Raw genomic sequence first — 27,794 nt, forward strand, 5'->3', positions numbered from 1 at the left:
AGTTTTAAGTCTGATCTTAAAAGTAGAAATGGTTTCTGTTCCCTAAATACAAACTGGGAGCTGTTTCCACAGAAGAGAGACCTAAAAGCTGAAGGCTCTGACTCCCATTCTATTTTTAAATATTCTAGGAACCACATGTAAACCAGCAATCTGAGAGCAAAGTGCTCTATTGTGGTGGTATGGTACAAGGAGGTTCTTAAGATAAGATGGGACCCAATTTTTCAAGACCTTGTATGTATATGCAGTGCAGAATTATGTTTACGTTTCTCAAAGTCTCTAAAATGTGTATCAACTATTAAAAGCCAGACAGTAATTAAAATTTACAAGGAAATGTTTATCTGGAGAAGTCTGTGCTTGTTTTCTTTTATACACTATTTCTATGTTTATATGATATGTACGATTCTTTGATGCATTTTAAATTTTTGGAAGTTTCCATACTATGCTGGTCGCTTTCTCAGCTTTTATAATAAACAGATGATTAAAAAAACAACAACAAATAGCTGAGACATTTTACTTTTTCATAGAAAAATATGATCTCTTTTTAAATTTGAGCCAGCTACAAGTCTCAAAAAGTTAAGTTGTACCAGGAGCAATGTTTCCTCTAATTTTTCATGTGTCTGAGCAAGTACACAAACTCCCTGAGCGATCCCTGGGACCACTGTGAGCAACATCAGACGTGTGCACTGTGGTGATGCCAGCATCGAATCCATCCAAGTTACATGGTTTATTAAAATCAAATCAAATGACAGCATTTACATTTATGTTAGACTACCTTTAATTAACTACTTTAGCCCACTTACAATGAAAATGTAAAAAAAAAATCTAGTCATTGACATGTTAAGACTATTGGAAGTAAAAATAACTTGAACCCCAATTTCGAAAACACAACTTTCTTTTTTTTTCTTTTTATAAAGCTCTGACTTGTATCATGAGTATGAGTCTGTGGTCTGGGAGAGAGTCATGTAACTCTCTGTCTGCAAAATACAGTATATAATGACCAATGTTGGGCAATTAATTATATAGTTACTTCTTCAAAAAAAGTAACTGAGTTTAGCAAACAACGTTTTTTGCAGCTATTTTTTAAATGCAGCCAAGGCGTTTTTAACTAAACATCTCAAACTATTTACTGTTCTGCATCAAATTTGATGCCACACAAATTTGTGCTACTCCAACAAATAATTTCTGTCCACTATGAGATAAAGGAGAAAAACAGCCTGATACCTGCAGGCCTGACAACAGGAGATGTATCACTCCTGTAACACCTGTAACATTCAGCAGTCGCCTCATTGTTCTGACACACACAACAAAACTACACTACACACTAACTACACAAGATTTGCGCTAAATGTCTCAAATCTCTCACATCTCAAAACACTGCCGTCACTCCTAAAACTTCCCCCGTTTCTTAACAACTAGATGCCAGGTTGCCATATCATTTTTTGATTGGTCGGCATGGTACTTTTTTGGACGAATAGGAAAGGGGCAGCGGGGGAGAGGGGGCGGGGTTTTTTTTTTTTGCTCACAGGCGGAGAATGCTTTCAAGCTTTTTTTCATATAAAACGCAGTTTTTACCGTTTCTTCCCGCAGTAAATATAAACAACGATAGTATTAAGGAAGAAAACCAAACATTGCATTTCTTTTTATCACAACTCTGGTGTTATGTGGCCTATCAACACAATTTAAAAACTGTTATAAAGTCCACACTTTTCCCATCAATTTTTCGTCTGTCCTGCTCACATCTCCAATGGTTGTACACGTTGGCTTCACTCCACATCAGCCACACCGCTTTGCTAGCTAAAACACCAGTGTCGGCACATAAGGACGCTGTCATAGCCTGTCAACTACGTTGATTGGCTGCGTATATACGAATGTGAATCGCATAATGAATTAATTAAATACACCATTAAATAATTAATTAAATGTGGCAATAATTAATTAATTACATGTGTCATAACTATTTATTTAATTAATTCCAATTTTAATTAATTATTGCCACATTTAATTAATTATTTAATGGTGTATTTAATTAATTCATTATGGCAGTCCTGGCGTTCCATAGACAACAGGTCAGTAACATGAATATGCATAGATAAGAGGACATTAGAGAGGCAGAGATTTTCAGAAGTGAGGATGGACAGAGAATCACCAGTCTGCAAAAATCTACATTTACAACATTACTGTTCCTCAACATAAAAATTGCAAAGAGATGGACACTTTTTACAGACTAAAGATGAGATGAAACATCTGACTTGCATTCAGTGGCTGCATCTCTGACCCATTATACATAGAACTGGAACTTTATAGATCGGAAAAGGCACCACAGGCGCTGAAAGATATTTACAGAGTGTTGTCTAAAGAAGAGGGAATGCTACACAGCGGTAAACATGGCTCTGTCCCAACTTGTCTCCTAATCATTGGTTCACTTATTCACACACTGAAACCAATGAAAAAGCTAAAAATAAAAGAAGAAGAAGCCATAGCAACAACCCAGCCCTTGTGATAAGATCTGTCAATTCACAATGAAAATGCTGCTGCTGCTTTAAACCAAAACAGAGGTCACATGGTCACAAGGATTTTGTTTCCTTTTTTAGTCAGTGATGTCTTGTAAAACTTCATTTGTGTAATTTGTTTAGCAAAATGTCCAGGGTTAACTTTGGGAAGGCACTGTCTCTTTCTCACACAAACACTCATGTGAACAGACACAACACATTTCCCAGTATGTGTAGGATCCCACAAGCTACTCTGTCTTTCACATAAGAGGGTGTTCAGGTAGTTAAATGGGTACACGGTGACCCCATTTTATCACCTCATGGCACATGAGGTGATAAAATGATAAACGACCAGCTTCGTCAATGATGAATGCCGATGCTTCACTGGCTGATGAGCTGAACACGTTTTATGCTCGCTTCGACGCCGCAGCAATTAAAACAACAAACGGCTGCGCGCGCTCGGAGTGCACCAGTGAAGAAAATGCATTCATCATCACAGAGCATGCCGTGAGGAACACCTTCAGGAGGGTGAACACCAGGAAGGCAGCAGGACCAGATGCAATCCCTGGCCGGGTCCTTAGAGCCTGCGCTGATCAACTAGCACCGGTGTTCACGGAGATCTTCAACCTCTCCCTGGCCCAAGCAGTGGTTCCCACGTGCTTCAAACTGTCTATCATTGTCTCTGTTCCAAAGAAACAACAGCCCTCTTGCCACAATGACCACCATCCAGTAGCACTGACTTCAATTGTGATGAAGTGTTTTGAAAGACTGATGAGAGATCACATCACTTCTTCACTTCCTGCCACCATCGACTCACTTCAGTTTGCTTACCGGACTAATCGTTCCACAGACGATGCCATATCTCACCTGCTCCACACATCCCTGAGTCACCTGGACACTGGCAGAGGGAATTATGTTAGGATGCTGTTCGTGGACTACAGTTCAGCATTCAACACAATAATTCCCTCTAAGCTTTTCACCAAGTTGATGGATCTAGGACTCAGCTCATCACTGTGTCAGTGGATCCTCAACTTCCTCACAGACAGACCCCAATCAGTGAGGGTGGGAAAACAAGTCTCCCCCTCCATCTCACTCAGCACTGGAGCGCCTCAGGGCTGTGTTTTAAGCCCCCTGCTGTACTCACTGTACACTTATGACTGTGTAGCCACATCAGACACCACCTCCATTGTCAAGTTTGCTGACGACACTGCTGTTGTGGGCCTGATCTCCGACAACATCGAGACGGCCTACCTGGAGGAGATTAGGAACCTGGAGAACTGGTGCCAGGAGAATAACCTCCTCCTAAACATCGGCAAGACTAAGGAGCTGATCGTGGACTTCACTACAAAGCAGGCGAGGAATTACAAACCCCTCATCATCAGTGGCACGCCAGTGGAGAGAGTGGACAGTTTCCGATACCTGGGTGTCCACATCACTCAGGACCTGTCATGGTCCTGTCACATCAACACCCTGGTTGAGAAAGCCCGTCAACGTCTCTTCTTCCTCAGAAGACTTAGAGACTTCCATCTGCCACTGAAGGTGCTCAAGAACTTCTACTCCTGCACCATCGAGAGCATCCTGACGGCAAACATCTGCACCTGGTTTGGGAACAGCACCAAGCAGGACAGACGAGATCTGCAAAGGGTGGTGCGCTCAGCCGAACGCATCATTCAATCAGAGCTCCCTGACCTGCTGTCCATCTACACCAAGCGGTGCAAGTCCAAAGCTAGGAAGGTTATGATGGACCTCTCCCATCCCAACAATGGACTCTTCTCACTGTTGAGGTCTGGGAAGCGCTTCCGCTCCCTTAAGGCCAAAACAGAGAGAATGAGGAGGAGCTTCTTCCACCAGGCTATTCAGGCCCTGAACCAGGTGTAGGACTGGACTCTCCCACACACATCACTATAAGACTGGACTCTCACACACATCACATCACCACACACACCACCACACATTTCCTATAATTTATAATCTTTATAATCTCTTTCTGCTGTTTGCACATTTTTTACTGTAAATTCCTAAGTTAATTTGTAAATTTTGTAGTAACCTGTAAATTGTAAATACTGTAAAACCTTTTTTCTGTCATTTAATGGTCGGGCATTGTACAGCTACAAGCATTTCACCCCCATGTCATACTGTGTATGGTTGTGTGTGTGTGACAAATAAAATTTGAATTTGATTATGTATGAAATATAAGACTTTCACTTCTTTGTTGAGCAGACATTTCCTGGAACTAATCCCCTCAGCAGTGGATGTTTGTATATATTTGCTTAGATTTGTTTAGAGCAGGACTTTGTTTGGCACGTCTTTTCCTCTCTGGTGTGGAGTTCAGGAAAGAGACTATCTGCAGCATTTTCACTCCACCTCCTATCCACCCCAGCCAGTCTTCTTACACTGGGGTCAAATTTAGTAGCAGTGCCCCCACCCCCTCCATCACCCTTGAAGTGGTTCTACAATCCTGTGTGGGTGTAATTATGATGTCCTCCTCTTAGGGGTGTGGTGGAGTACAGAAATACAGCAGCTTATTTTCGCAACCACTTTTTCTCCGCCCTCATATCGCCTATCTTCCTTGAGATGTGGGTTTTCCTGGGTGAGCGTTGCCTTTCCAGGATTCCAAGACTAATGATGAAAATCCTCCTTAATAACAAGGCACGGAGGACCACCCATTTGACATGTTACTTTGCCTTTTCTTTAGTTAAAGTTTAAGAAGAGGGCCACAGAAATAGATCCAGACTGCACAGCTGGAATCATATCCCCATCATCTCACAAAATCATTAAAACAGAATGAAAACATAGCTCAATAAAGTATAGCTGTAATGACACCAGGCAGGTTTAAATACATTGAGGTGACACAGAATCTAATTGTAGTATCAGATACATACATTAGTCAAATTATGATAGGCCAAATGTTTAGTCATTCAATTTTATTGTATGCTCAGTCATGGCTATCCTGTTGATTTAATCTCATACTGGCTTTAATAAGGTTTTTATGTGACATGACCCTCCATACATGACAAATATAAAATAGTGTGTACATAAATTGTTGATAGAGACTTAAAATGATTTCAGTAGGTGATTGTGCTGTAAAAACGTGTCTCTGCAAGAACAACAGTAAAGGAAGTGCTCATCAAAATAGTTGTGCTGGAGGGGAAAAGCAGCCACTGGATGTTGTGTGTGTGTGTGTGTTTGTGTCTAGCTTTCTTTGTGAGGACAGAAATCTGCATTCTACTATCCTTGTGAGAACCAACAGCCATGTGTGTGTGTGTATCTGTGACTGTGTGTCTGTATATTGGAGGGGGATTGGGTGGATTATTGTGTTTTTAAATCAACAGAACCCTAAAACCAGCTTTATTTCAGTTCTAAGTGATGCAGACCACATGATTGATATTGACCCCTGTTGTCGCCCATTTATGAATAAAAGGTCTATCATTTTTAAGGTAAAATTTTGAAAAAAATAATCATAATCATAATAAAAAACATGTTAATCTTGAACAATTATGTTTACTATCTAATAAAACATCACAGGTGAACAGGTTTGCGTCCACCTATATAACTGTATCAGCCGCACTGAACAAAGAGCCAGTTTGTGCCAGCTTATCTGAGATTTGATAAGAGGAATCACCCTTTTATTTTGTCTCTGATTGCACCACATCAGCAGTCATACAGGATGACTCATTTCTTTGCGAGCAGACCATTCAGTTTGTGTTTTTTAACTGATGGCGTGTCTCATTCTCATCGTTAAACTCACCGTCAGACTCTGACAGGGCTTAGATTGCTCACCTGGTTGAACAGGTGAGCCATGAACTGAAGGTAAGAGCTCTTACTGAAGGGGGCTGGGTTTCAGTCTACCCCAGACCATTTCCTTTGTGTCATTCCACCTTTCTCTCTACTGTCTGCACTGCCCCATCCAATAATGGTGAAAGGACTCTATTCTGGAAACTCTTTCTTTGTGATTTTCCAAATCTTCTTTCTGAACTAAAATCTCTGAGGTTCTTTGAGCAGAGACTCTTTTTTACAATCTTGATTGGTAAGGAGCCACAAAACAATTTTATTTGTTATGTCTGATGCCTGATTTACAGCTAGGATAGAGTGTGAGAAGATAGATAATGGTTGCTGTAAAACAGAGGGTAACGTGCAGGAATGCTGGAGCAAATACGTGCAGGTACTTTAAATATAACAATGTTGGAATCTTGTGCAGGAATAGCAAGTACATTGAGGTGAAACACAGTAATTAGAGGTGTGAAGTCAATGAAAATGTGCTATTTGATATATTCTTCACAGAACATGAGCCAAAGGCAAGGAATCTGAGATTGAAAAATCACTTTTTTTCATAAACATTGAAAATAGGTCCCACACAATGGTAGTAAGTAAGCCAGAAATCTAAAATCAAGTTCACTACATAATATAACCAAATCAATACAGAAATCAGAAACCACACAAATACAGTGCTTTATTGAAGAATTTTTGAAGTGGTCTTGTGCAGTCGTTCTTCAGTCTTCCTAAAGATTTTTTTCTTTGGACATTGGTTGTATTCACACACATTTGCAGTTCACGCCTTTAACCTGATCATTTTTAGAGTGCCTATTGTTTGTTCATTTGTTAAGTTACAGAAGAACTAGACCTAAAACAAAAGCTATCAGCAAACAAACAGTATCCGAAAGTCATGCTCTCAATAACCAGGACAAAAATCCAGCCAACACCCTACACGGGACCTGGGATGTGGATCTGGCCCTCTGGTTGGTCCATTTATTGTTCCCTGAAGCTTCATTACAGATGCTCTCAATGGCTGTTAAGAAGTCATTCTTAAGGAAAGCAAACGTGGAGTAAAGGCAGAGATATGCCAAATTACATAAATTAAACTGGACTGAAAAGAAGTGCTAATAGATCTTATGGACTCATGAATCCAAATTTGAAAGTTTTAGTTCAAGTCATCATTAATATGTCAGGAGAGAGTTACAATGGTGAGTGCCTACAGCTATCTATAAAACACAGTGGAAGTCTGGGACTCCATTTCAGCCAGCTGTGTTGGGGATCCTGTCAAAATTTATGGAATTGTAAATTTAGAAAAGTACAATCGTATTTTGATTCACCATGTTGTACCATCTGGGATGTTTCTGACTGACAATGGTTTAATTTTACAGCATCATAATGATCCCAATGCAGTAAAAGCATGCCTGGACAGAAAAACACAGAGCAGCCTCCCTAGACATCAACACCACTGAAGCAGTGTGGGATCACAGAGGAAGGAACAAAAGGTTCCCAGTATCCAAAAAGAGCTTTGAACACGTTTCAAGAAGCCCAGAGAACTATTCCCGAAGACTACTTAAAGAAACAATAATAAAGCTGCCTAACAGAGTTCAGGCTGTGTTGAAGAATAAAGGTTGTCGCACCAAAGCTTGTTACAATTGTATAAACTGTTTATGCCTTATACATGCTGTAATTACCCAGTTATATTTGCACATTTCAATAAATGGTTACACACATTTCTTGTTTTTCCTCCCAAAATAAAATGAAATAAAATGTGCCTCAAGTCTTTTGCACAGGACTGTATATCCAGAGAATCTCAAACCCCCAGCACAATGAAAAACACCAGAACATTGACTATACTAATCATTGAAGCCTTTTAGTACTACCTGTAAAGATGACAGGTTGTTGTAAATAGGTGGAATAGATTCAATTATATCCAGCAAACAAAACAAGATGCCCATTACAATGTGCCGCTTAACACATGTGCATAGATATAATGATCTCATTCTAAACAGGGAACTTAACTATATTTGTCCTAATATTTAGAATGAATGTGCTTCCCCCTATTGTTTTATTTTTCCGTATTGCCTTTTTAGTAAATGTTAGCGAACCTGCTTAGTCCTTCCATTATAGACTCCAAAATGTTTTTTTTTAATTTTGTAAGATTTTTATTTATTTATTTATTTTGTAAATGTCACAGTCAGTGCTGACAATGGTGTGTAGGACGATTTAGTCACAGCCAAGTCAGGGGGTTTAACAGGCGGTTTCAGCCAGTGTGTTTGCTTCCATCTAGCGGTGGATAAATGGTACTTTGCTCATAGGAGAGAAGGAGGAGGCATAACAAAAAAAAGAAGAAGAAGGAAAGCCATTCCATCGTATCTGTCAAGTGAAAAGGAGGTAGTTCAACTGGCTGGCTGTATGTTCTTTGTCTCTGGGGTTATTCTGTATCACACTGTGTTTTTTCCTGTCTTGTTTTTTGTTGGATTTCCCCCTGGACTGAGTGATCACAGAAGAAGGTGGAGGCTGTAAAGATAGATGGCGTGACATCAGCAACAGGTAGAGTCGGTTTTTATACATACCTCTGCTGGTGAAACAACGTCGCAGTTCATCTTAGATGCAATCCGGAAGTTGCCTACTGCTTGTTGAAGAGACATCATATCATTTTATAGCTGGAGAAATCGCTGAGCTGAGGCTTTGGTGTCACTGAATGGTGATCGAAGCTTTATTGTAACCGGAAAGTCACTGCTTCATTCAGTACCGACTCATCATGCCTCTCCACAACAGACAGGTAGGTGATCCGATTCATGAATAATAATGATGGTTCTGTTTTTTTTTTTAATCGTTACGTAGTGAAGATGCTCTGAGGCCGCCTCACACTTTAACAGAATTTATGTTATCAGCGGCCCTGCTGTTTATCATGACTGCACATAGCTTCATCAAGCAGTCATTACATCAAACCCACTACAGATTCACTTAAATCAAGTTAGTCAGATGAGGTCAGAACATATTCACGCTTTAATCTGCCCTGCGTATGAATCAGGATGTTCAGGTGCTACTGCCTCTGCCATGACTTCACTGTTTGTGGATGTACGTGTGTCAGTGAGAGAATCCCCTGAGGACTTAAAGAAAGCATGGATTTGGACTGACTGCTAGACTATATGAGCACGTCATGTTTTTCATTCAGGTTAGATTAGCTCTCTGTGCTTTGCTTTCTCAGCGCAGTGGCATTCATTGTCACGCCCCCGTGTTATCGTTAGACAGGATTCTTTTGGAGGTGATAACCTTCCTGCTTACTTTCACAAGCACAGTATCACAAAACAGTGGCCTCCTGAAACTCATCTGTTGTGACAAAAGTCTTTACCACATACTTTTCATGCCATTTTTAAAACCACGACTTAATGTATTTACATCAGCATGGGTGATTTCATAATGTAACATTGTTCATTGTTTTTGATGCTTCAGTCCAGTATTGAGATGCTGGAGCTGCTGGGAGTGGTAAAAGAAAATGGCAATGAACAGCAATCATTTCCGCCTGTGGTAAGCCATTGTCCACAGTTATAGTTTAATATAATTATAATTCCAGTCCTGGCCATGTTAATGCATATATTAGAGCATATAATGTCTGATTTTGGCGTATTGTTTTTTGTCACTCAGCACACTCCACTCTCTTATGACTACGTCCTGGTTGCCAAAACGATTAATAACCAGGAGAGAGAGTCTTTCAAGAAGCAAACTGAGTACATCGAAGAGCTAAAAAAAAAGAACTTCAAAGTCACGGTGGGTGTTTAATAGTACACTTAACATTTCTGCTATAAAATATACATTTCATCCATACAGTCATTCATCTTAATTTCCTTCTGTTAGAAAATCATAGATGATAATCACGTCTTCTATGGGATTCAAGCGCCCAAGGAAATCTTTGAGAAGTACAGGTATCTGCTCAAGGTGTCCGATGCCTGCAACTGGAGCTCAGATCAGAGCGCAGTGTCTCTCAGTACGAGGTAAACAAGGCCACTGAAACTATTTTTGGCATTTTAAACATTCCTTGCTGCTGTTTTCTGACACTTAAAGCATCCCAGTGTTTATTTGCACTGTGTTGTGTTATCATTACAAAGGACTTGTTCTCAAGCAATTTATTTCCAAATTTTTCTAACCATGTGGTATTTAGATTAGGTCTTCGCCTTTGTGTTTTTATGAAAGTGGAATGCCTAGTTGTCTCTTTAAAATGCATTTTTTTTAAAGAATCAATAAAGATGCACTAATCTAATGACATTTGTACTTTATGATCAGCTGCATGAGTGATTCTTGTCCTTGTTTCAGGATACGGATTGTCCACTTCATCTTAGGTCACACCAGAATTCATTCAGGAGGTGAGACAGAATTATTTACAACCCCGATCCTTTGCATTTAACCAGACCCTGAATATTTTTATTATTATTCTCTTTACCTTTTAATCTGCACAGAAAATCTACGGGAGCTCATAAAGATGAAGGTTTTTGAGACCAAGTTCTGTCTACATGAGGTGAAATGTTTTGTTTGTTTGTTTTTAATTCTGGGTTTTAAGTCTTATCCTTGTATATGAAGTACTATGACAAAAGTGACATGATCAGTATAGACATGGGAAGAATGAGGGCTGCTGATTGCTTTACAGTATAAAAAAGAAAGAAAAGAAATGGTCTTCTTCCTCTTCAGAAATCACATCCATGGAGAGTGATAATGATAGCCAAGAATAAAAGCAGTCACCGTAGGAGTAACAATGATAAGAAGTCAGATAAGAATGATCACATAAATCAGTATTTGCCATTGTTTCTCTATGTGGGTCCACACATTCCTACGCTTAAGATAGTGACACTAAAAACTGTTAAACCATTGCCTTTCACATGGCTGCTTAGGTGTTGAGGTTTTCTCAAAAGCTTAATGAACTGAAACTTGGCAATGGCCTCTCAAAACAGAATAGTGGTGCCAAAAAAAAAGTATTTGTTCGCAGAGACACTGCGAGTCATGTTAATGCTGTGAGTCATCTAATACCGAGAATAATTGGGTATGTGCGTGTACATGATTGCTGATGAATACTACATGTTACTGTGTAAGCACGGACATGAGCCACAGTCTGTTGTGTCGCCTTTACAAGCACATGTATGTTAGATAAAGTATCTTACAGTTTCAGCTTTGAACTTGTAAGGTCGAGTTGGTTTTAGAAGCCCTTAATTGTTGAAATCTGTTTTTTAAAAAGCCAGCAGATTACATATTCACACAAGAAAGCTTCTGTTCTCAGTGTAACTGTGTGTTTTGTTAAGCAGCTTGCAGAAAGATTTTCTACATGTTGCTGATTTGCTTTGATTTTGTGTGTTTCTGCTTTCAGAAAAAGAAACAGAGAGAACTGAAGGCGGGATGGGCACGGTGGACAGCCTGTCTCCAAGGGCAACCCATAACTGCTGTCAGGTTTGGACTGCAGCATAACAGCCTATTTATTATTCTGCACTCTATACTGTTCCAGTTATTGCAGCATAATTGGTTTCCAAACAAGACAACAGCAAACATGTCATGAACATGATGAATCTGTTGTTTGGAGCCATGATTTTAAAATAATGTACAGTAATTCGTGGAGTTTTGAGTTAGAAGAGAGCAGAGATGTCTCTGTCTTTAGATTCAGGTGTATCTAAAACATAAACCACGTGTCACAGCAGCAGTTTTGTCTATATGATATCTTTTATACATTTAACAACCCTTAGTAAACATTTTTAGCTTCTTTGTCAGTTGGTATTACAGATACAATTTCAGAATTTATTTAGCTCTTATAATAATAGTGCAACAGATAAGTTAATATTACAGGGAAATAGTTGATGGGTGCACCATAATATGTGCCTTATTTGAATGATCCTAATGTTCATCCATGTGGGTGCAGTATGATATGGGGTGTAGTTGCAGAAGTAATACTGTTTCAGTCGAGTATTATGGATGGACCTCTTATTCTTCTCACTGGTTACTCAGTTCTCAACCCCTAAAATGATCCCCCTAAAATCTTGTTATTTATGATGGTCGGTTGTTTGATCCCCAGCTCTTTCATCTGTATGTTGAAGTGTCCTTGGGAAAGATACTAAACCTGGGCTAGCCCCTTATGTATCTATCTGGGTTTGTGTGTGTGTGAGCAAGAGTATTAAAAAAGTATCTGTGGATGCAGCTTGCAAAAAGTGTAAAAAGTGCCTCTATAAATTACAATTCATTTGTGCAGTGGTTCTGGCACTGTCCAGATACCTGCTAATCAGATTAACTGGTCACTAAGATGTCTGTTGGTGCAACGGTAAATGGTCATCTGTCTTTCTATGTTAGCTTGTTAATAATTAAAAAAAAATTGATGGTAGGGTGCGCGAATGGGAGAACTGAGCCAAGAATCAAGGAGACTTTATGCACGCAATAAATGAATTTTATGAAATTGCACGAGAATAATTTAGCACCTGATGAATATTGAATGCCTGAACCAACGTCTGGAATGAGAATGCTCTGCCTGAAGTGAGTTGCATTAAAGTACTACAAGAGTTAAAGGATTATCCTTTAACTTATAAGATATTATGTGGCACTTCAGTTCTTTTGTTTTGTTTGAAACAAAGAAAAATTCTGAAAATAACTTTAACTTACTTCTTTACCTGCTCAGAAGCATATCCAGTAACAGTCAAACATCTGACAATTCACCAGTGGTTGAAATTCTGTGGTAAATCGGTAATTTGAGCCTAAAATTGGTCATGTGATTTTTCCAAATGAATAGCTCTAAAGTTACAAACGTGCACGTTTTGATGCTTGTATCTGCTTTTCAAAGGATTTTTCACTTATGTGCTGCACCATAAGCTAATCAGCTAACCTCTGAGACAGAACATCACTGCAGTACTTGTTTCTCTCAGGACTGTAATTATTTTAAATGCCATTTGGCAAGAACACATGCATTTGAAGACAGGACTCTACACTTAAAGAATCTACAGCCACTTCATTAACTAAGTGAGGCTTAGCTGCATGGCAAGGATGCTAATCTCAGCGAGTTGTTGCTAGCATCCTGCAGTTTACCTGGTTCAAGGTTTACTAAGGTGTTGGAGTTCAGTGTATTTTCTAATAAACACACGCGCGCGCGCGCGCGCGCGCGCACACACACACACACACACACACACACACACACACACACACACAACACTGGAAGTAATTGGAAATGCTAAATGCTATTAGTTAAGTAGATATTTGGCTATAAAACAAAGCGCTAGAATCACTAAAGCTTTGACCTGTTAGTGACATAAAGGGACCACTAATGTCAGTGGAGTTCAGCTGTGGTGCAAAAGTGAATTATGTCTTCCTTGCAGTAAAAATATGTCATGCTGACTATTCTTACCACTGTGTATTAATCAAATCAAATCAAATCACTTTTTATTGTCACATCACATGTGCAGGCACACTGGCACAGCACATGCGAGTGAAATTCTTGTGTGCGAGCCCCACAAGCAACAGAGATGTGCAAACACAACAACACAAACGAGCAAAATACAAGAATGGCCAACCTCAAACTAATAAATATATGTACAATATATAATAGTGTATGCATTTCTGGATGTGTATACTAAATATTTTCCTACGTGTGTGTGTGTGTGTGTGTGTGTGTGTGTGTGTGTGTGTGTGTGTATACACATTTTTACAAATTAAATAGTAAAAAAATAAAATAAAATAATAATAATAATAATAAAATATATAAAATATACAGAGTTGAATATGTGCAAAACAAGTGGCATTTACATACAGTGTGGAGTGCATAATGTTGAAGTTCCAGTAGTGAAGCTGAGGTGTCTATGACGTGTTCAGCAGTCTGATGGCCTGATGGAAAAAGCTGTCTCTCAGTCTGCTGGTACGGGACCGGATGCTGCAGAACCTCCTTCCTGATGGAAGCAGTCTGAACAGTTTATGGCTGGGGTGACTGGAGTCCTTGATGATCCTCCCCGCTTTCCTCAGGCACCGCTTCCTGTAGATGTCTTGGAGGGAGGGAAGCTCACCTCCAATTATCCGTTCAGAGCACCGCACTACTCGCTGGAAAGCTTTGCAGTTGTAGGCGGTGCTGTTGCCATACCAGGTGGTGATGCATCCAGTGAGGATGCTCTCAATGGCACAGCGATAGAAGGTCCTGAGGATGCGGGGGCTCATGCCGAATCTTTTCAGTCTCCTGAGAAAGAAGAGGCGCTGCTGCGCCTTCTTCACTGTTTTGTTTGTGTGTACTGACCACGTAAGATCCTCAGCCAGGTGTACACCAAGGAACCGGAAGCTGCTCACTCTCTCCACAGCAGCGCCGCTGATGGTGATGGGGGTGTGTACTTCTCTGCACCTCCGGAAGTCCACTATCAACTCCTTTGTCCTTGCGACGTTGAGGGTGAGATGGTTGTCTTGACACCAGTGGGTCAGGGCGCTGACCTCCTCCCTGTAAGCCGTCTCATCACCGTTGGTGATAAGACCCACCACTGTAGTGTCGTCCGCAAACTTCACAATGATGTTGGAGCTGTTAGTGGCTGTGCAGTCGTAGGTGTAGAGTGAGTACAGGAGAGGGCTCAGTACACACCCCTGTGGAGCACCAGTGATGGGGGATGAGGTGATGCTGCCCAGTCTGACCACCTGGCGTCTGTCAGACAGGAAGCTAAGGATCCAGCTGCAGAGGGAGCTGCTCAGTCCTAGATCCTGCAGTTTCCTGTCCAGCTTCGAGGGAACGATGGTATTGAATGCTGAGCTGTAATCTACAAACAGCATCCTCACATACGTGTCTCTCTTCTCCAGGTGTGACAGGGCAGTGTGTAGTGTCAGGGCTATGGCATCATCAGTGGACCTGTTGTGGCAGTATGCAAACTGTAGAGGGTCCAGTGAGTCGGGTAGTGCAGAGCAGATGAAGTCCCTGACCAGCTTCTCGAAGCATTTGCTTACGATGGGGGTCAGGGCTACAGGTCGCCAGTCGTTCAATGAGGAGATGGTGGAGGATTTGGGTACAGGGACGATGGTGGCCATTTTGAAGCAGGCTGGGACTACAGACAGAGAGAGGGAAAGGTTGAAGATGTGCGTGAACACTCCAGCCAGCTGAGCCGCGCATGACCTGAGGACGCGGCCGGGAATCCCGTCCGGACCAGTAGCTTTGCGTGCGTTCACCTTCCTGAAGCACCTCCGCACATCCTCCTCAGACACAGTGTGCGCACTGACGTCATCCGCGGTGCGCACACTGTCCGGTCTCATGGTGTTCGCTGTGTCGAATCTAGCGTAGAATACGTTTAGATCCTCACACAGAGAGGCCGTGGTCTGCGGTGTGCTGGTTTTCCCTCTAAAGTCTGTGATCGTGTTTAGTCCCTGCCACATACTCTGAGGGTTGTCAAACTGTTGTTCCACCCTTATCAGAACTATACACAGTGCATGTTATATCGTGTTATGTTATGCATAGCATAAACTGTACACTGACATAAAGTTTGCCAGTAAAGTAGATAAATACAGTGAGGAGTTATTATAAAGAAAGTCTGTCCTATATCAGTAATGCATAGAATTGTTAAGAAATGTGTTACTGTGAAGTGAACATTTTTATCCACATTTGTTTCAGAAGAAATGATAAATGTATATTCCAAAACGTTGATTCTGTTCTTCTGGACATAGCGTTTTTGATGGGAGAAACGTTTCTCACTCATCCAAGTGACTTCTTCAGTCTGCTGACCGCAGGTTTGCCCAACCTTATAAACAGTACATTTGCACAATAACTGACACTAGACCACTTAATGAACAATGGGCTGGGAGGTCAGTTCCTTGATCATTAGTGTGCAAATTGTCATGACCATTGATCAACAACCACTGATCAATGGCCACAAGTACCATTCACAGAGAGTTGGGGAATGGCTGCAATGACAGCATTGTAAGATGGTGAAAGATGTACCCTTAGGCCCCCTCTTCGATTCAGAGATGGTCGTTCCCTTTTCACGTAAATCAGTCTGCTGCCCAGCTAGTCTGACTCCCCGCTCAAACCACCATTCCTCCCTGTCCAGGATGTGTACATCCTCATCAATGAAAGAGTGTCCACTGGCCTGTAGGTGTAAATAGACTGCGGAGTCCTGGCCTGACAAGGTTGCTCTTCTGTGTTGTACCATCCGCTTCGCCAGAGGTTGTTTGGTTTCCCTGATGTATAAATCCTGGCAATCCTCCTGGCACTTAACAGCGTACACTATGTTAGTCTATTTGTGTCCGGGGACCTGATCCAATAGTTCAATATTAGTGTGTTTAGGGGTTTATAAGCCACACAGACTCTGTGTTTAGAAAAAATGCATCTCAACAGTTCTGATACTCCTGACACATAGGGGGATCACTAAGGGTTTTTGCTTAGGCAGGAGTTGTCCTTCTCTCTTGGTTAGGCTGGAGATTTCTTTAGGTGCCTTCCCAGCTTTGATAAATGCCCAGCTGGGATAACCACATTTACTCAGAGCCTTCTTAATGTGATGTTCTTCTGCTTCCCTGGCCGCTGTGTCTGTGGAGATGGTGTTCGCTCTGTGTTGTAGCGTCCTGATGACACCCAGTTTATGCTCCAGTCGATGATGAGAGTCAAACCTTAAATACTGCATAGATTTGGGGTACACATCAGCTTTTAGATGTCCCCCATTACTGATGGAAATCTCACAGTCTAAGAAGGCTAACTTGCTACTTTTCATATCCTCCCTGGTGAATTTTAAGTGTTGGTCCACTGAGTTACTGTGATCCATGAATTGTGGTACGTCCTGAGATTTGATTTTCACCTAGGTGTCATCCACATATCTGAACCAGTGTGTTCCCGGGTAGGATAACAAGGCCCTCTTTTCCACTTCCTTCATGTACAAGTTAGCGATGATGGGTGAAACTGGGGAACCCGTGGTAAACCCATTGGCTTTGATCAGTGGTTGTTGTGTCACGGTCTGTGTGGCAGACCGTGGGTGTGTGGGGAAGGAGGACCCAAGATGCAGGACTCTGCGGTGCAAACAGTGCGTTTATTTACAGTGAAGTAAATAGTACACAATAATGAATCCCCGTGTGTTTCCAACTCCCGTGACGCGTCTCCTTCCCAGTGCTCGTGATCCGTGTCTCTGCTCCCGTGAAACTTGTGCTCGCTGCTCTCCCGTTCCCGCACTCCTGCTGGAAAATCCACAGAGGCAGCCGGTAACACACAACTACGAAGTGACAGACTAGAACTCACTGATTTTGCTGGGAACACTGACGGGTAGTCACTCAACGATCCAGCGTCGAGAAGCTCTCAGCCACACTGTTTTGTAGGTCCTCTGACGAGGCTCGATCGGTGCCAGGTGTGTGTGGAGATCCTCGGGTGTGACCGGTCAACTGGCAGGGCCACACCCACCAGGCCTGAAGGTGCCTGTCACGACCGCGCCCACAAACACACACACCTTCCAAAACACAAACATGGAGTGCAGGAAAAGCAGCAGAACAGAGTACAACCATATAATAATAATAATAATAATAATAATAATAATAATAATAATAATAATAATAATAATCATCATCATCATCATCATCATCATCATAGTCCACACTGCAGACCCCGAGTCCCTGGAACCGGGTCCGTGACATGTTGATCAATTGTCATGACAATTTACATATTAATAATAAGGAACTGACCTCACAGTCCATTGTTTATTCACTGGGCTATTTTCAGTCATTGTGCAAAATATACTGTTTATAAGGTTGGGGGTACCTGCACTCAGCTGAGACTAAAGAAGTCACTTGGATGAGTGAGAAACGCTTGTCCCATTGAAAATGCTATGTCCAGATGAACAGAATCAACTTTTTGAGATTTACTTACCTGGATGATTGAGCATGCATCAAGACATAAATGTATTTTTTTTTCTATCTGTCTGTGTTTTATTGTGTCAGGAACTACTTTGGAGAAAAAGTGGCCTTGTACTTTCTGTGGCTGGGCTGGTACACATTTCTCCTAATCCCACCTGCTATCATCGGGATCATTATCTTCCTCTATGGCATCTCCTACTACAAACACTCACCCCTCCTGTAAGTTTCTGGCTGTATCCTCATATAGTACATCTTTCCTTTGTAATGACTTAAACTTTAAATCTTTTAGAAATGAGGTTTGCAACTCCAACACAACTATGTGTCCACTTTGTGACAAGGGTTGCAAAGAGTGGAAGCTCAATGACACCTGCATTTATACCAAGGTAAATCATTTTACATCATTACATTTATTGCGAAATAGATTAACAATGTGATTGTACATTCACCGCTTACTATGGCTTTTTTTCTATTTACAGGTGACCTTACTGTTTGACAACGAAGGGACAGTGTTCTTTGCGATGTTCATGGCAATATGGGGTGAGTTTGTCAATATTCACATCCATATTTGAGATAGACACAATCATGCAATAGGATCTTTTAATAATAGAAAATAAGAATGCAATTATGTTTTTTTTTAATTTGCTTGAACATACAGGACATTTTGTACAGACAAGTCTTTCATCAGCCTCAGATCTATTTCATTCAAATGCCAGTCTTTTTATGATTGCTCAGACATGCACTGCCAAGAGATGCCACATCACTGAACCTACTCTCCCTGGCTACTCATATCTTAATCAGCGCAGGCCATCTGGCCATGGGGGTGGTCGAGCATTCATCTATATGAACATATAAATGCTTTTCACTGTTCTGCTTTTAGTATCTATATGTTTTTATAGATGCTTAGAGTCTGTAATCACACTTCATCTAATATTAAATTCTAATGTTTAAGCTAAGGATTTATCCGATCATGCTTCAGGGGTGTTAAGTAGCACAGGATTTGAAGAGAATGAGCTAGAACTGGTTTGTAGGGAGGGGTGGGAAAGGGCAAAAGGAAGTGAGACATGATATTATTTGGATTATGCTGAATGAAGGTCACTTTTCACACACAATCCAAAACTAAATCAAAGAAAAGTAATGGACAATTTTTCATTGAAAAACACTTCAAAAGCTGAAATAATAGAATATGACAGTTTATAGGTAGATATAAGGAGTTTATCATAAGACAACTGACATAGAGAATAGCTAGAGTTTTCAGACATTCTTTTTATTTTTAAGTAAAGATTTTGTAAACTAAACCTCTTTCAACAGTAGTTCACATTCAAGTTAGTTCAACCTTGAAACTGTCCTGTTTATGTAAAAGTTGTTAAGGTGGACTCAGCTACTAACACAAAAGCTGAGACTCGTGTCTAAGTGTTCAAAAGAATTGTTCATAAAAGAAGACTTTAATTCACACTCACAATCAAATAAAAGGCACTGCATATAGGAAGAGGCAGAATAATCCAATAAAAACAACAACAAAAAATACTTCCAGTGAGCTACACACAGTGTGTATTACACTGTGAAGCAAGTTCAACACACCTTTCCATTATCTAGCTTCACTTAAACTAACATCTTTAATCAGGCTGTATAGTCACACAAAGGTAATTAGCAACTTGATAGCTTATCACTGAATTAATTGCTGGTGTTGGTAGTATCTGGCCAATCACAAACATGGAGAACTCTGTTATGAGTTTAAAGGGAAAATAAAAGTGAATGTGTGTGCACTTTAAGTGTGGCCAGGAAAACTGGAAAAGACCTAGTATATTATAATGTTTAGCTTATTTGAAGCTTGGAAGGAAAGTTGGCAAAAATGCATACTGAGTAACTTAACAGAGATAGAAAAATCTGATGGATTAGAGTTGTTCTTCCCTCCAGTTAATGTTTAAATGTCTTTAAGGTAGTTTTATTGTCGGAGAGTAAAGATTGAATATAAAAACAGAATTCAAAGTAGGTTAAATCTATGTGAATATTTGATCAAAAGTATAAATTGTTTTAGTACCCTCTTTATAGACCCTCTGTATAGACCACTGAAAGTGTCAATGACTTTGCAGTCACTGGGAAAAGGAAATTGAAGTAATTACTTCTTAGATTTTATCGTTCTTACTGATGCTTTTTATTGACAGATGCAATTTATAAAAAGTTTTGACCATCTTACTCACAGAGGGAGCCACAGATCTCACATGAATGCTAAGATCTGTTGATATTTTGCAGAGAGCTGACTGGTCACTGTGCTTTGTTCAAACCTGTTGATCTCGAATCTCAAACATAACCTGCTCTCTACCACGTGAACCGTCTTTGTAATACTGACACCTTTATTAGGCTTGGCTGGATAAGTAAGAATCATGCTTAATAGAGCCGACACACATAAACAGACACACACACACACTGGGTGAGGGATAATGTGGCATGGGGCAGCTCAATCAGGAAAAGAATAAAGAGAGTGAGAAAAGGAACAAAGCGGGCCAGTAAATACACCGAAACTACTTGAACAGCCTTCAAAAAGTAGAAAGAATTGAAAGTAAAACTCAAACAGACAAACAAAAACACAGACAGGGGAAACCCAGGAGGGACATGGAAACGAAAAACAACAACAGCAAAAACTAAGGATTACTACAGAAACCATTTCACAAATACTATGTCACAGACAGCTGGCAGAGGTCAAATAAGAAATAATAATACGCTTTTCAACCTCAAATTAAAAGCAGGCCAACACTGACATATTTTCCACTCAAAGTTATATTTAAAACAGACAAACACCTAAAATATTCCCAACGTTGGCAGAGGTTATTAACATGTGGTGATCAAGAACAGTCACTGTTAATTGGTGCAACTATTTGGTGCATAAAATGCTCTATAAATCTCACAGAAACTCCTGTTTTTCACAGCAACACTGTTTTTGGAGTTCTGGAAGAGACATCGTGCTACCTATGTGTGTGAATGGAAAGTGTCTGATTGGAGTGAGGAAGAGGTATTTGACAGTATTATCCACCAATACAGTGTTTATTACTTTTCATGGATGTATGTGTAAGGATGTGTTTTTTTGCTTTTCAAATCAAACTACAGGAGGAACTGATCCTGGAACTTGTGAATGATGTCAACTGTGAACCAAAAAAATTTAAGCACTCCTATTGGACCAGCAGTCTGATTTTTATCTGTGTAACAATTATGGTAGGATATCTTTTCTTCTCTTTGTCTAAATGCATTTAATAAGGATTAATAATGATTTAATAATGTACTGCTTAACATAAGAGTCAGGCTGGTTTGAACGTTTTGGAAAGAAAAATGATGTTGTTAATCGGAAAAGTATGGTGACCCAACTTAGTGTCTTTGTGTTTCTACAGATATTAGTGATCATCAGCCTAACGAGTGCTGTGGTGGTGTTCAGGGTGATTGCAGCAGATTTTTTGGCAAAGTACAAATTGAAATCTTTAAGCCACCACTCCAACATATCTGTGATGGTGCTCGGGGGTTTCCTCCATTACTTCATCATCACTATCATGACACGGGTACACAGATGTCTTAAAGTACATCTCTTTATGTGTTTAATGATGCTATCTGTGACCATTATCATACTTTTGCCTTTTTTTTTGCAGGTAAATTGGATTGTGGCCAGGAAGCTCTGTGACATGGGTATGTTTAATGCACCTAATTTTCTTCCCCCCCCCCCAAACTTTAAGGAGTTTCTGTCAGGTAACAGCTTCAGGAGGAGGCAGGAAGGAAAGTAGTCAGATAGGAAGCAGATAACACAGGTAATAGACAGATAACTTTCAGACAGAGCTTTCATCAATAAATTTTCCTAAAACTGGTTTTTACACGACTTATACACATATTTATAATATTTATAAAATATTTATGATGCATTGATCTCTTTGAAATGGTCAAAAATTGTCAAAAATTAGGACACCCAAGACACTAAAATAAGATCTACAAAAGTAGATACACATTGCAAAAATGCTAGACCTAACAAATATAATACAAGGATGCTCTCTGGAATGGTCGTCGTTTTTTTGTGTCCTTGGGAAATAACTTGTGCATCCATCTAGGTGTGTGTGTGTGTGTGTGTGTGTGTGTGTGTGTGTGTGTGTGTGTGTGTGTGTGTGAGAGAGAGAGAGAGAGAGAGTGAGAGAGTGAGAGAGAGAGAGAGAGAGAGAGAGAGCATTAAAATGTGTCTGGAGATGGAGCTTGCAGCATAAGAAGGGCTTTCAGTAATATCTGAGTGCAAAAAAGCACTGTATAAATTGCTGTTTATTTGCCATGGGCTGAATTTGGAGCGAGCAGAACACAAAAAACTCTGGCTAACCTTAGAAATATTTTAGCTTTACAGTGTTGTTAATTTAGTTACATGAGCTAGGCAATATAACAAACAGCTTGGCAGCAGAATGATGCATTGGTTGCCTTGCAGCAAGAAGGCTTGAGTTTGAATTGTCTGCTGGTGTGATGGTGAATGGTTATGTGTCTCTGTGTGATGGCCTGTTAAATACTACTACTACTACTAATAATGATCATCATCATTATCATTATCATCATCATCATCATCACCGTAATAAACTGATGACAGGGTGTGGGCATAGAAAAGCTGAGCCAAGGGTAGTGGAGTCTTTATGCAGTGAATACATGAATTTCACTGACTTGCACAGGAATAAATTGACAGTAGATGAATGTTAACTGTATGAACCTAGTTATATGTGTCACAGTATCTAAAAGGTAATGTGTCTTTGCAGTATTCTTGTTTTACTTGAATCAATTAAGCTCTTTTATGTACTTGTGCTTCTTTACAAAAGCACATACATTAAAAGTAAATCTCTGACAGTTAACCAATGATTGAAATTCTGCAGTAAAACAACAATTTTCTAACATGGAAATGAAGGTCCTATCGGAAAATTTTGAAATTCAAGCGGCTAATGGGATTTTTTTTTAAATGAATAACTCCAGAAGCATATAATTCTTTCCCATTCTTGTTTCCATTTTTGAAGGAAAGATTGTTTCAGCTATCTGATGCACTACCTGGTGATGTTGATAAAATCTGCACACCAAGAGAAGCCACATTCCAAGAAATCAAAACACTTTTGCGATAGTGTTTCTGCAGCTGCCCTTGTTTTGGTGTGATGAGGCTCACAAATGCACACACATGTGCATGTACACACAGGCATGCAGGGATCAAACATTATCAGTCACGCTTTTGCAGCAAGTAGATACAATCAGAGAAAATTGATGTGGCTCTTTTGTAGGATGTGCGATTGTGCCATCTATTGGCCAAACAGTGAGATGCATGCATGCTGACGTACACTAACACGACTTCTGTCTTCACCAGAGGAGATAAGGTCGTTTGCTTCCACTGAAAAGAGCTTCACAGTCAAAATGTTCACCTTCCAGTTCTTCACCTATTTCACCTCACTGTTTTATGCGGCCTTCATTCTTGGCAGGTAAGAACTGCTGTCTGAATGCCTTTCAAAATTTATGGTTGTGCTGATTTGCAGCATCTTCATTTTTCAGTCCTCCTCAGAGCCTGGACCTCAACATTATTGAAGCAGTGTGGGATCATCTTGACAGAGAATGAAACAAAAGGCAGCCAAGAAGCCTGGAGAACTATTCCTGAAAGCTATTTAAAGAAATAACAAGAATAAAAGTAAAGAATAAAGAATGAGAATAAAACAAAGAATAAAAGTAAAGAATAAATAAAGAATAAAAGTGGTCATACCAGATATTGACTTTACAGCTTGTTAGAGTGGTACAAACCCTATGCGTTTCCAGATGTTTCATTAAATCCCCCTTTTTCTATCAAATTCTTCAAAGAATTGAAGGATGGCTCAAGATTTTTGCTCAGTTCTCTATAAATCTCATTGTTCTACCTTTTCAAACATGCTGTATGTCTTTGATCATTTGGACTTATCTGACTAATAATTCACATTTTAATGATACATATATATTTACAGGATAAATGGCCGTCCTGGGAATTATGTAAAAATTGCAGGCCGTTGGAGACTTGAGGAAGTGAGTATGGCTCGGTCCACACTTAGAAACACAAATGTATTATTATTTTTGTGATGTTTTACATAAACTTTCTGACTTTATTTTAAACTTTTTCGTGCAGTGTCACCCTACTGGTTGTCTGACCGACCTGTTTATCCAAATGACCATTATCATGGTACTAAAGCAAACCATCAGCAATGTCTTTGAGTTCACTGGACCGTAAGTATAAAAGAGCTTTGTAATCTCATACAAACTTGTACATATGCCTCAACCTTGTATCTGTGCTGACATAAGCGGTTTGTTTGAATTAGCTGGTTATGCCGGTTGTGGAAAGGAAAAAGAACCCAGAAACTACAGAGGAAATGTGCTCACTGCTATCTGAAAGATGACTCAGACACTAAAGATGGGGATGAACTTTGTGAAAACTGCAAGCTCCGAGACTGGCTAAGCAACTACCGCCTAAATGATGTCGACTCATTTAGCCTGTTCAGAGAGTTTTTGGAAATGGGTATGTGCTCAGTGTCATGCTTCAACAGCAACAGTAAAGGATAAACTAATATTGGGAAAAATAAAATTGATCTTTACTTTCTGTTCTCAGTGATCCAGTTCAGCTTTACCACCCTGTTTGTGGCAGCCTTTCCTCTCGCTCCTCTGTTGGCCTTCATCAATAATGTCATAGAGATACGTCTGGATGCCATTAAGATGGTCACTCTCGAGCGGAGGATGGTTCCCAAGAAAACCAACAATATTGGTGAGAACTGTTGTGAAAAGGCAGGACACTGTGGGTCTTGTTAGCATGTTGAGCATTAGTAACACTGCTGCTTCTCCTTAGGTGTGTGGCTAGATATACTAGAGGCTATTGGTGTCTTAGCAGTCATTGTCAATGGGCTGGTCATTGGTGTATCCTCGGACTTCATCCCCCGACTTGTGTACCGTTATCACTACGGCCCGTGTGCCCAAGGCACAGTTGCACCAGATACTGAGTGAGAAGTGCATTCCTCTCGAAATTCTATACATTTTGCAATTGGCTGTATGGCTTATATGGTTATATGGCTTTCTTTTACGTTCTTTTTCTCATGTTCAAGTTGTATGGTGGGTTACATCAACAACACTCTCTCCATTGCCCCATTTCTTCGTGTGAATGGTTCATATAAATACAGCGAGAACATCCCTCCTGGTGAAGAGCCTTTCTTGTGCAGGTTTGTTTTCCTTTAGTTTTCTCTTACAGATTAAGTTTTTGAGTTAAAAATAAATAAATAAATAAAACATCTGATCAAAATCTAGTATGTTCCTTTTGACAGATATAAGGACTACAGGAGCAAAGATGACTACACTCATACCCATCAGTTCTGGATCATTTTAGCTGCGCGCTTTGCGTTCGTCATCTTGTTTGAGGTAAGACCTTTGGACTTTTACAAAGCACGGCACTACATTCACACATTCACCTCTTTCCTGAGCAGTTTTTTAGCATTCTGTTACAATCTCTGGGTTTTGGGTCCAGGATTTGGTACTTGTAACTATTAATTATTAAGGTTTTTGGGTTTTGTCATCCTTTAAGTTTGGGAGAATTTTATACTTTTGTTGGCCTCTCTTTGTATATTTATTTGACTGATAAATATCTTTTGCATTTTCTGTTACATTCTGATTTTTATTCTTGGTTTTATAATTCTTACTTACTATCTTTCTTCATCCCTTTGTTCCCCCAGTTAGTCACCCATATTTGTGATCTCTGTGTTTGTTACAATGTGTTTCTGCTGCCCCTCTATCAAGTCTGTATGTCATAGTGTTGACAACATTTCCTGTTTTATTGTGATAGTCTGTTACCCAGTGTGTTGTACTTTGGTTTTCTATCTATGATTTGCTTCAGCTGTGCTCCCTGTGTAAGTTCCCATCTTCTATGGATTATTATACACCTTAAATTAAAGGTTGTTGCAAGTTTCAAGTCTGTCTTTGAGTTTGCATTGGGATGCTACTTCTTCCTAACTACAATGTATTCAACACAATGATTTTCTAACTTTGACAGCTTTGAAAAAGTTTTCAGAGCTTAGACTCGGGCTGTAACAAAACCAAGGTGTATGAAATAACCCATAACCTCCTTTTTTAATTAAATAATAAATTACGTTGTTTTTTTTAGTTAGTTTGTTTGTTTGTTTGTTTGTTTATAAAATGAGATCCACTTCCTAACCATGTACCCTCTGCTTGCAGCATGTTGTTGTCATATGCAAGTTCATTGCAGCCTGGTTTATACCGAGTGCTCCCATGGAAGTGAAGAACTGTAGGCTCTCAGATAAACTCAAGAGGCTAAAAGAGGAACTCCAGTGAGTCTTTGATAATACATGCTTACGTGTGACTGCTTAATGCAAGAAACCCCCCCAAAACTGTTGTGCAATAGTGTGACATGTCATGTATCTTCTGAAATGTACCTGTAAGTAATGCTTGTGTCCCCAAAGGTTTCAGAATGTGTCTGAATCACTATTAGCTCTATTAAGTCATGACATGAGACACTAAATATGTCAGTGTTATCAAAATGCTTTGTTACTACACGTTACTTTCTTTCAATTACAGTAATATCATGAGCTGATATGAGCAGTGAAAAGGTGGCTCATTTATTGCCCCAAAGTTAAACTGTACACTTTCCCTAAGTCTCTGATTTTCAGCTGAAACTATCAAGTTTAACCATCCTGGCCCGTTTACACAGATTCAGACAAGTAGGACAAAGGGCTTCTTTGTCAAGTATTTGGTCAATAAGCATAATTGAGTTGCTTTAACACAGTTTTGTTGTTTAAGATCTATTTAAAAGCTAAACCTTTATTCTGCTTGCAGAACTAATAATATTGATAGTAGTGCTACTAAAAAACTAACGAAGATTTATTTAAACATGCCTATATTAAAAAGGGTGTATTTAAATTTGGTTTTTCTCAACATTTTTCATGTAGACAGCCTGACTTCCTTAGCGATTGCCACGTGATATCTGTTTAAAATAGTTTTCACACACAAAAAAAACACAAATTCAACAGTACTCTAATTTGAAATGTTTAACAATATTGTTGATACATGATGACTTATAAAATGTGTTTGTTTTTATTTCTTGCAGATCATTTGAAGCATGACGGTGTAAACGGGATACATGTTACCCGAACAACACAAACCCAGTGTTGACTTGTGCATTAAAGTCTCCAGACTACTGCAGTGTTGCGTCAACTTCAAGGTTCTTAATCATCTCTCTGAGGAGCTCAGATGGAGGCCTGTGGCTGGATTGTCATCCATTAAAAGGACTGTAAAGGCAATTTGTCTTGAAGAAAACCAGTGTACAGCAGCTGATGTTACTGACCGCAACTTTCACGAGATTATTCTTATTCTGCATTGAGAATCCACCACTTGCTTGCTGTAGAAACTCCATATATACGAGCCTGTGTTTTGTATTGAAAGACTAAAGATAATTTATACTGATACTGTAAACGGGGTGTTGACTGTGTTATGCCTTAATGTATACTGTTTTACACAAAAAGCGCTGTGATGATTGTTGCTTTACTACAGGCAGAATCCAATTGTGTATTTTGTAACTCAGATGCAAAAATGTTTTGCTTTATAACATTTTATATCATTAAATACAAAAGAGAAAACATCTGTCATTGTGATTGTCTATTAATTTAACATGTGAGCATTTTTGAATTTGCAAAGCCATGGATAGGAGTAGAAGCAATCTCGATTCAGTGGCAAAAAAGCCACACGTCT

The 27,794-nt window shown here is 39.8% G+C and overlaps 1 protein-coding gene across 1 annotated transcript; it reads left to right on the forward strand.

Moving 5' to 3' along the window:
• The first annotated feature begins 8,628 nt into the window (after nt 1-8,628).
• On the forward strand, nt 8,629-27,672 carry LOC309710830 (anoctamin-9). The gene is made up of 25 exons (XM_082540637.1): nt 8,629-8,792; nt 8,906-9,024; nt 9,699-9,773; nt 9,891-10,013; nt 10,101-10,237; nt 10,557-10,606; nt 10,700-10,758; nt 11,599-11,678; nt 18,135-18,269; nt 18,340-18,433; nt 18,527-18,587; nt 20,975-21,057; nt 21,153-21,257; nt 21,431-21,595; nt 21,683-21,719; nt 23,401-23,512; nt 24,023-24,080; nt 24,181-24,278; nt 24,371-24,567; nt 24,658-24,810; nt 24,892-25,042; nt 25,145-25,258; nt 25,361-25,454; nt 26,265-26,377; nt 27,154-27,672. The coding sequence occupies exons 2-25, from the start codon at nt 9,004-9,006 to the stop codon at nt 27,167-27,169; spliced, it is 2,331 nt and encodes a 776-aa protein (XP_082396763.1). The 5' UTR covers nt 8,629-8,792; nt 8,906-9,003; the 3' UTR covers nt 27,170-27,672.
• Nucleotides 27,673-27,794: the final 122 nt, after the last annotated feature.

The sequence above is a fragment of the Aulonocara stuartgranti genome, assembly GCF_965226115.1.
Source record: "Aulonocara stuartgranti genome assembly, chromosome: 7".
NCBI lineage: Eukaryota > Metazoa > Chordata > Actinopteri > Cichliformes > Cichlidae > Aulonocara > Aulonocara stuartgranti.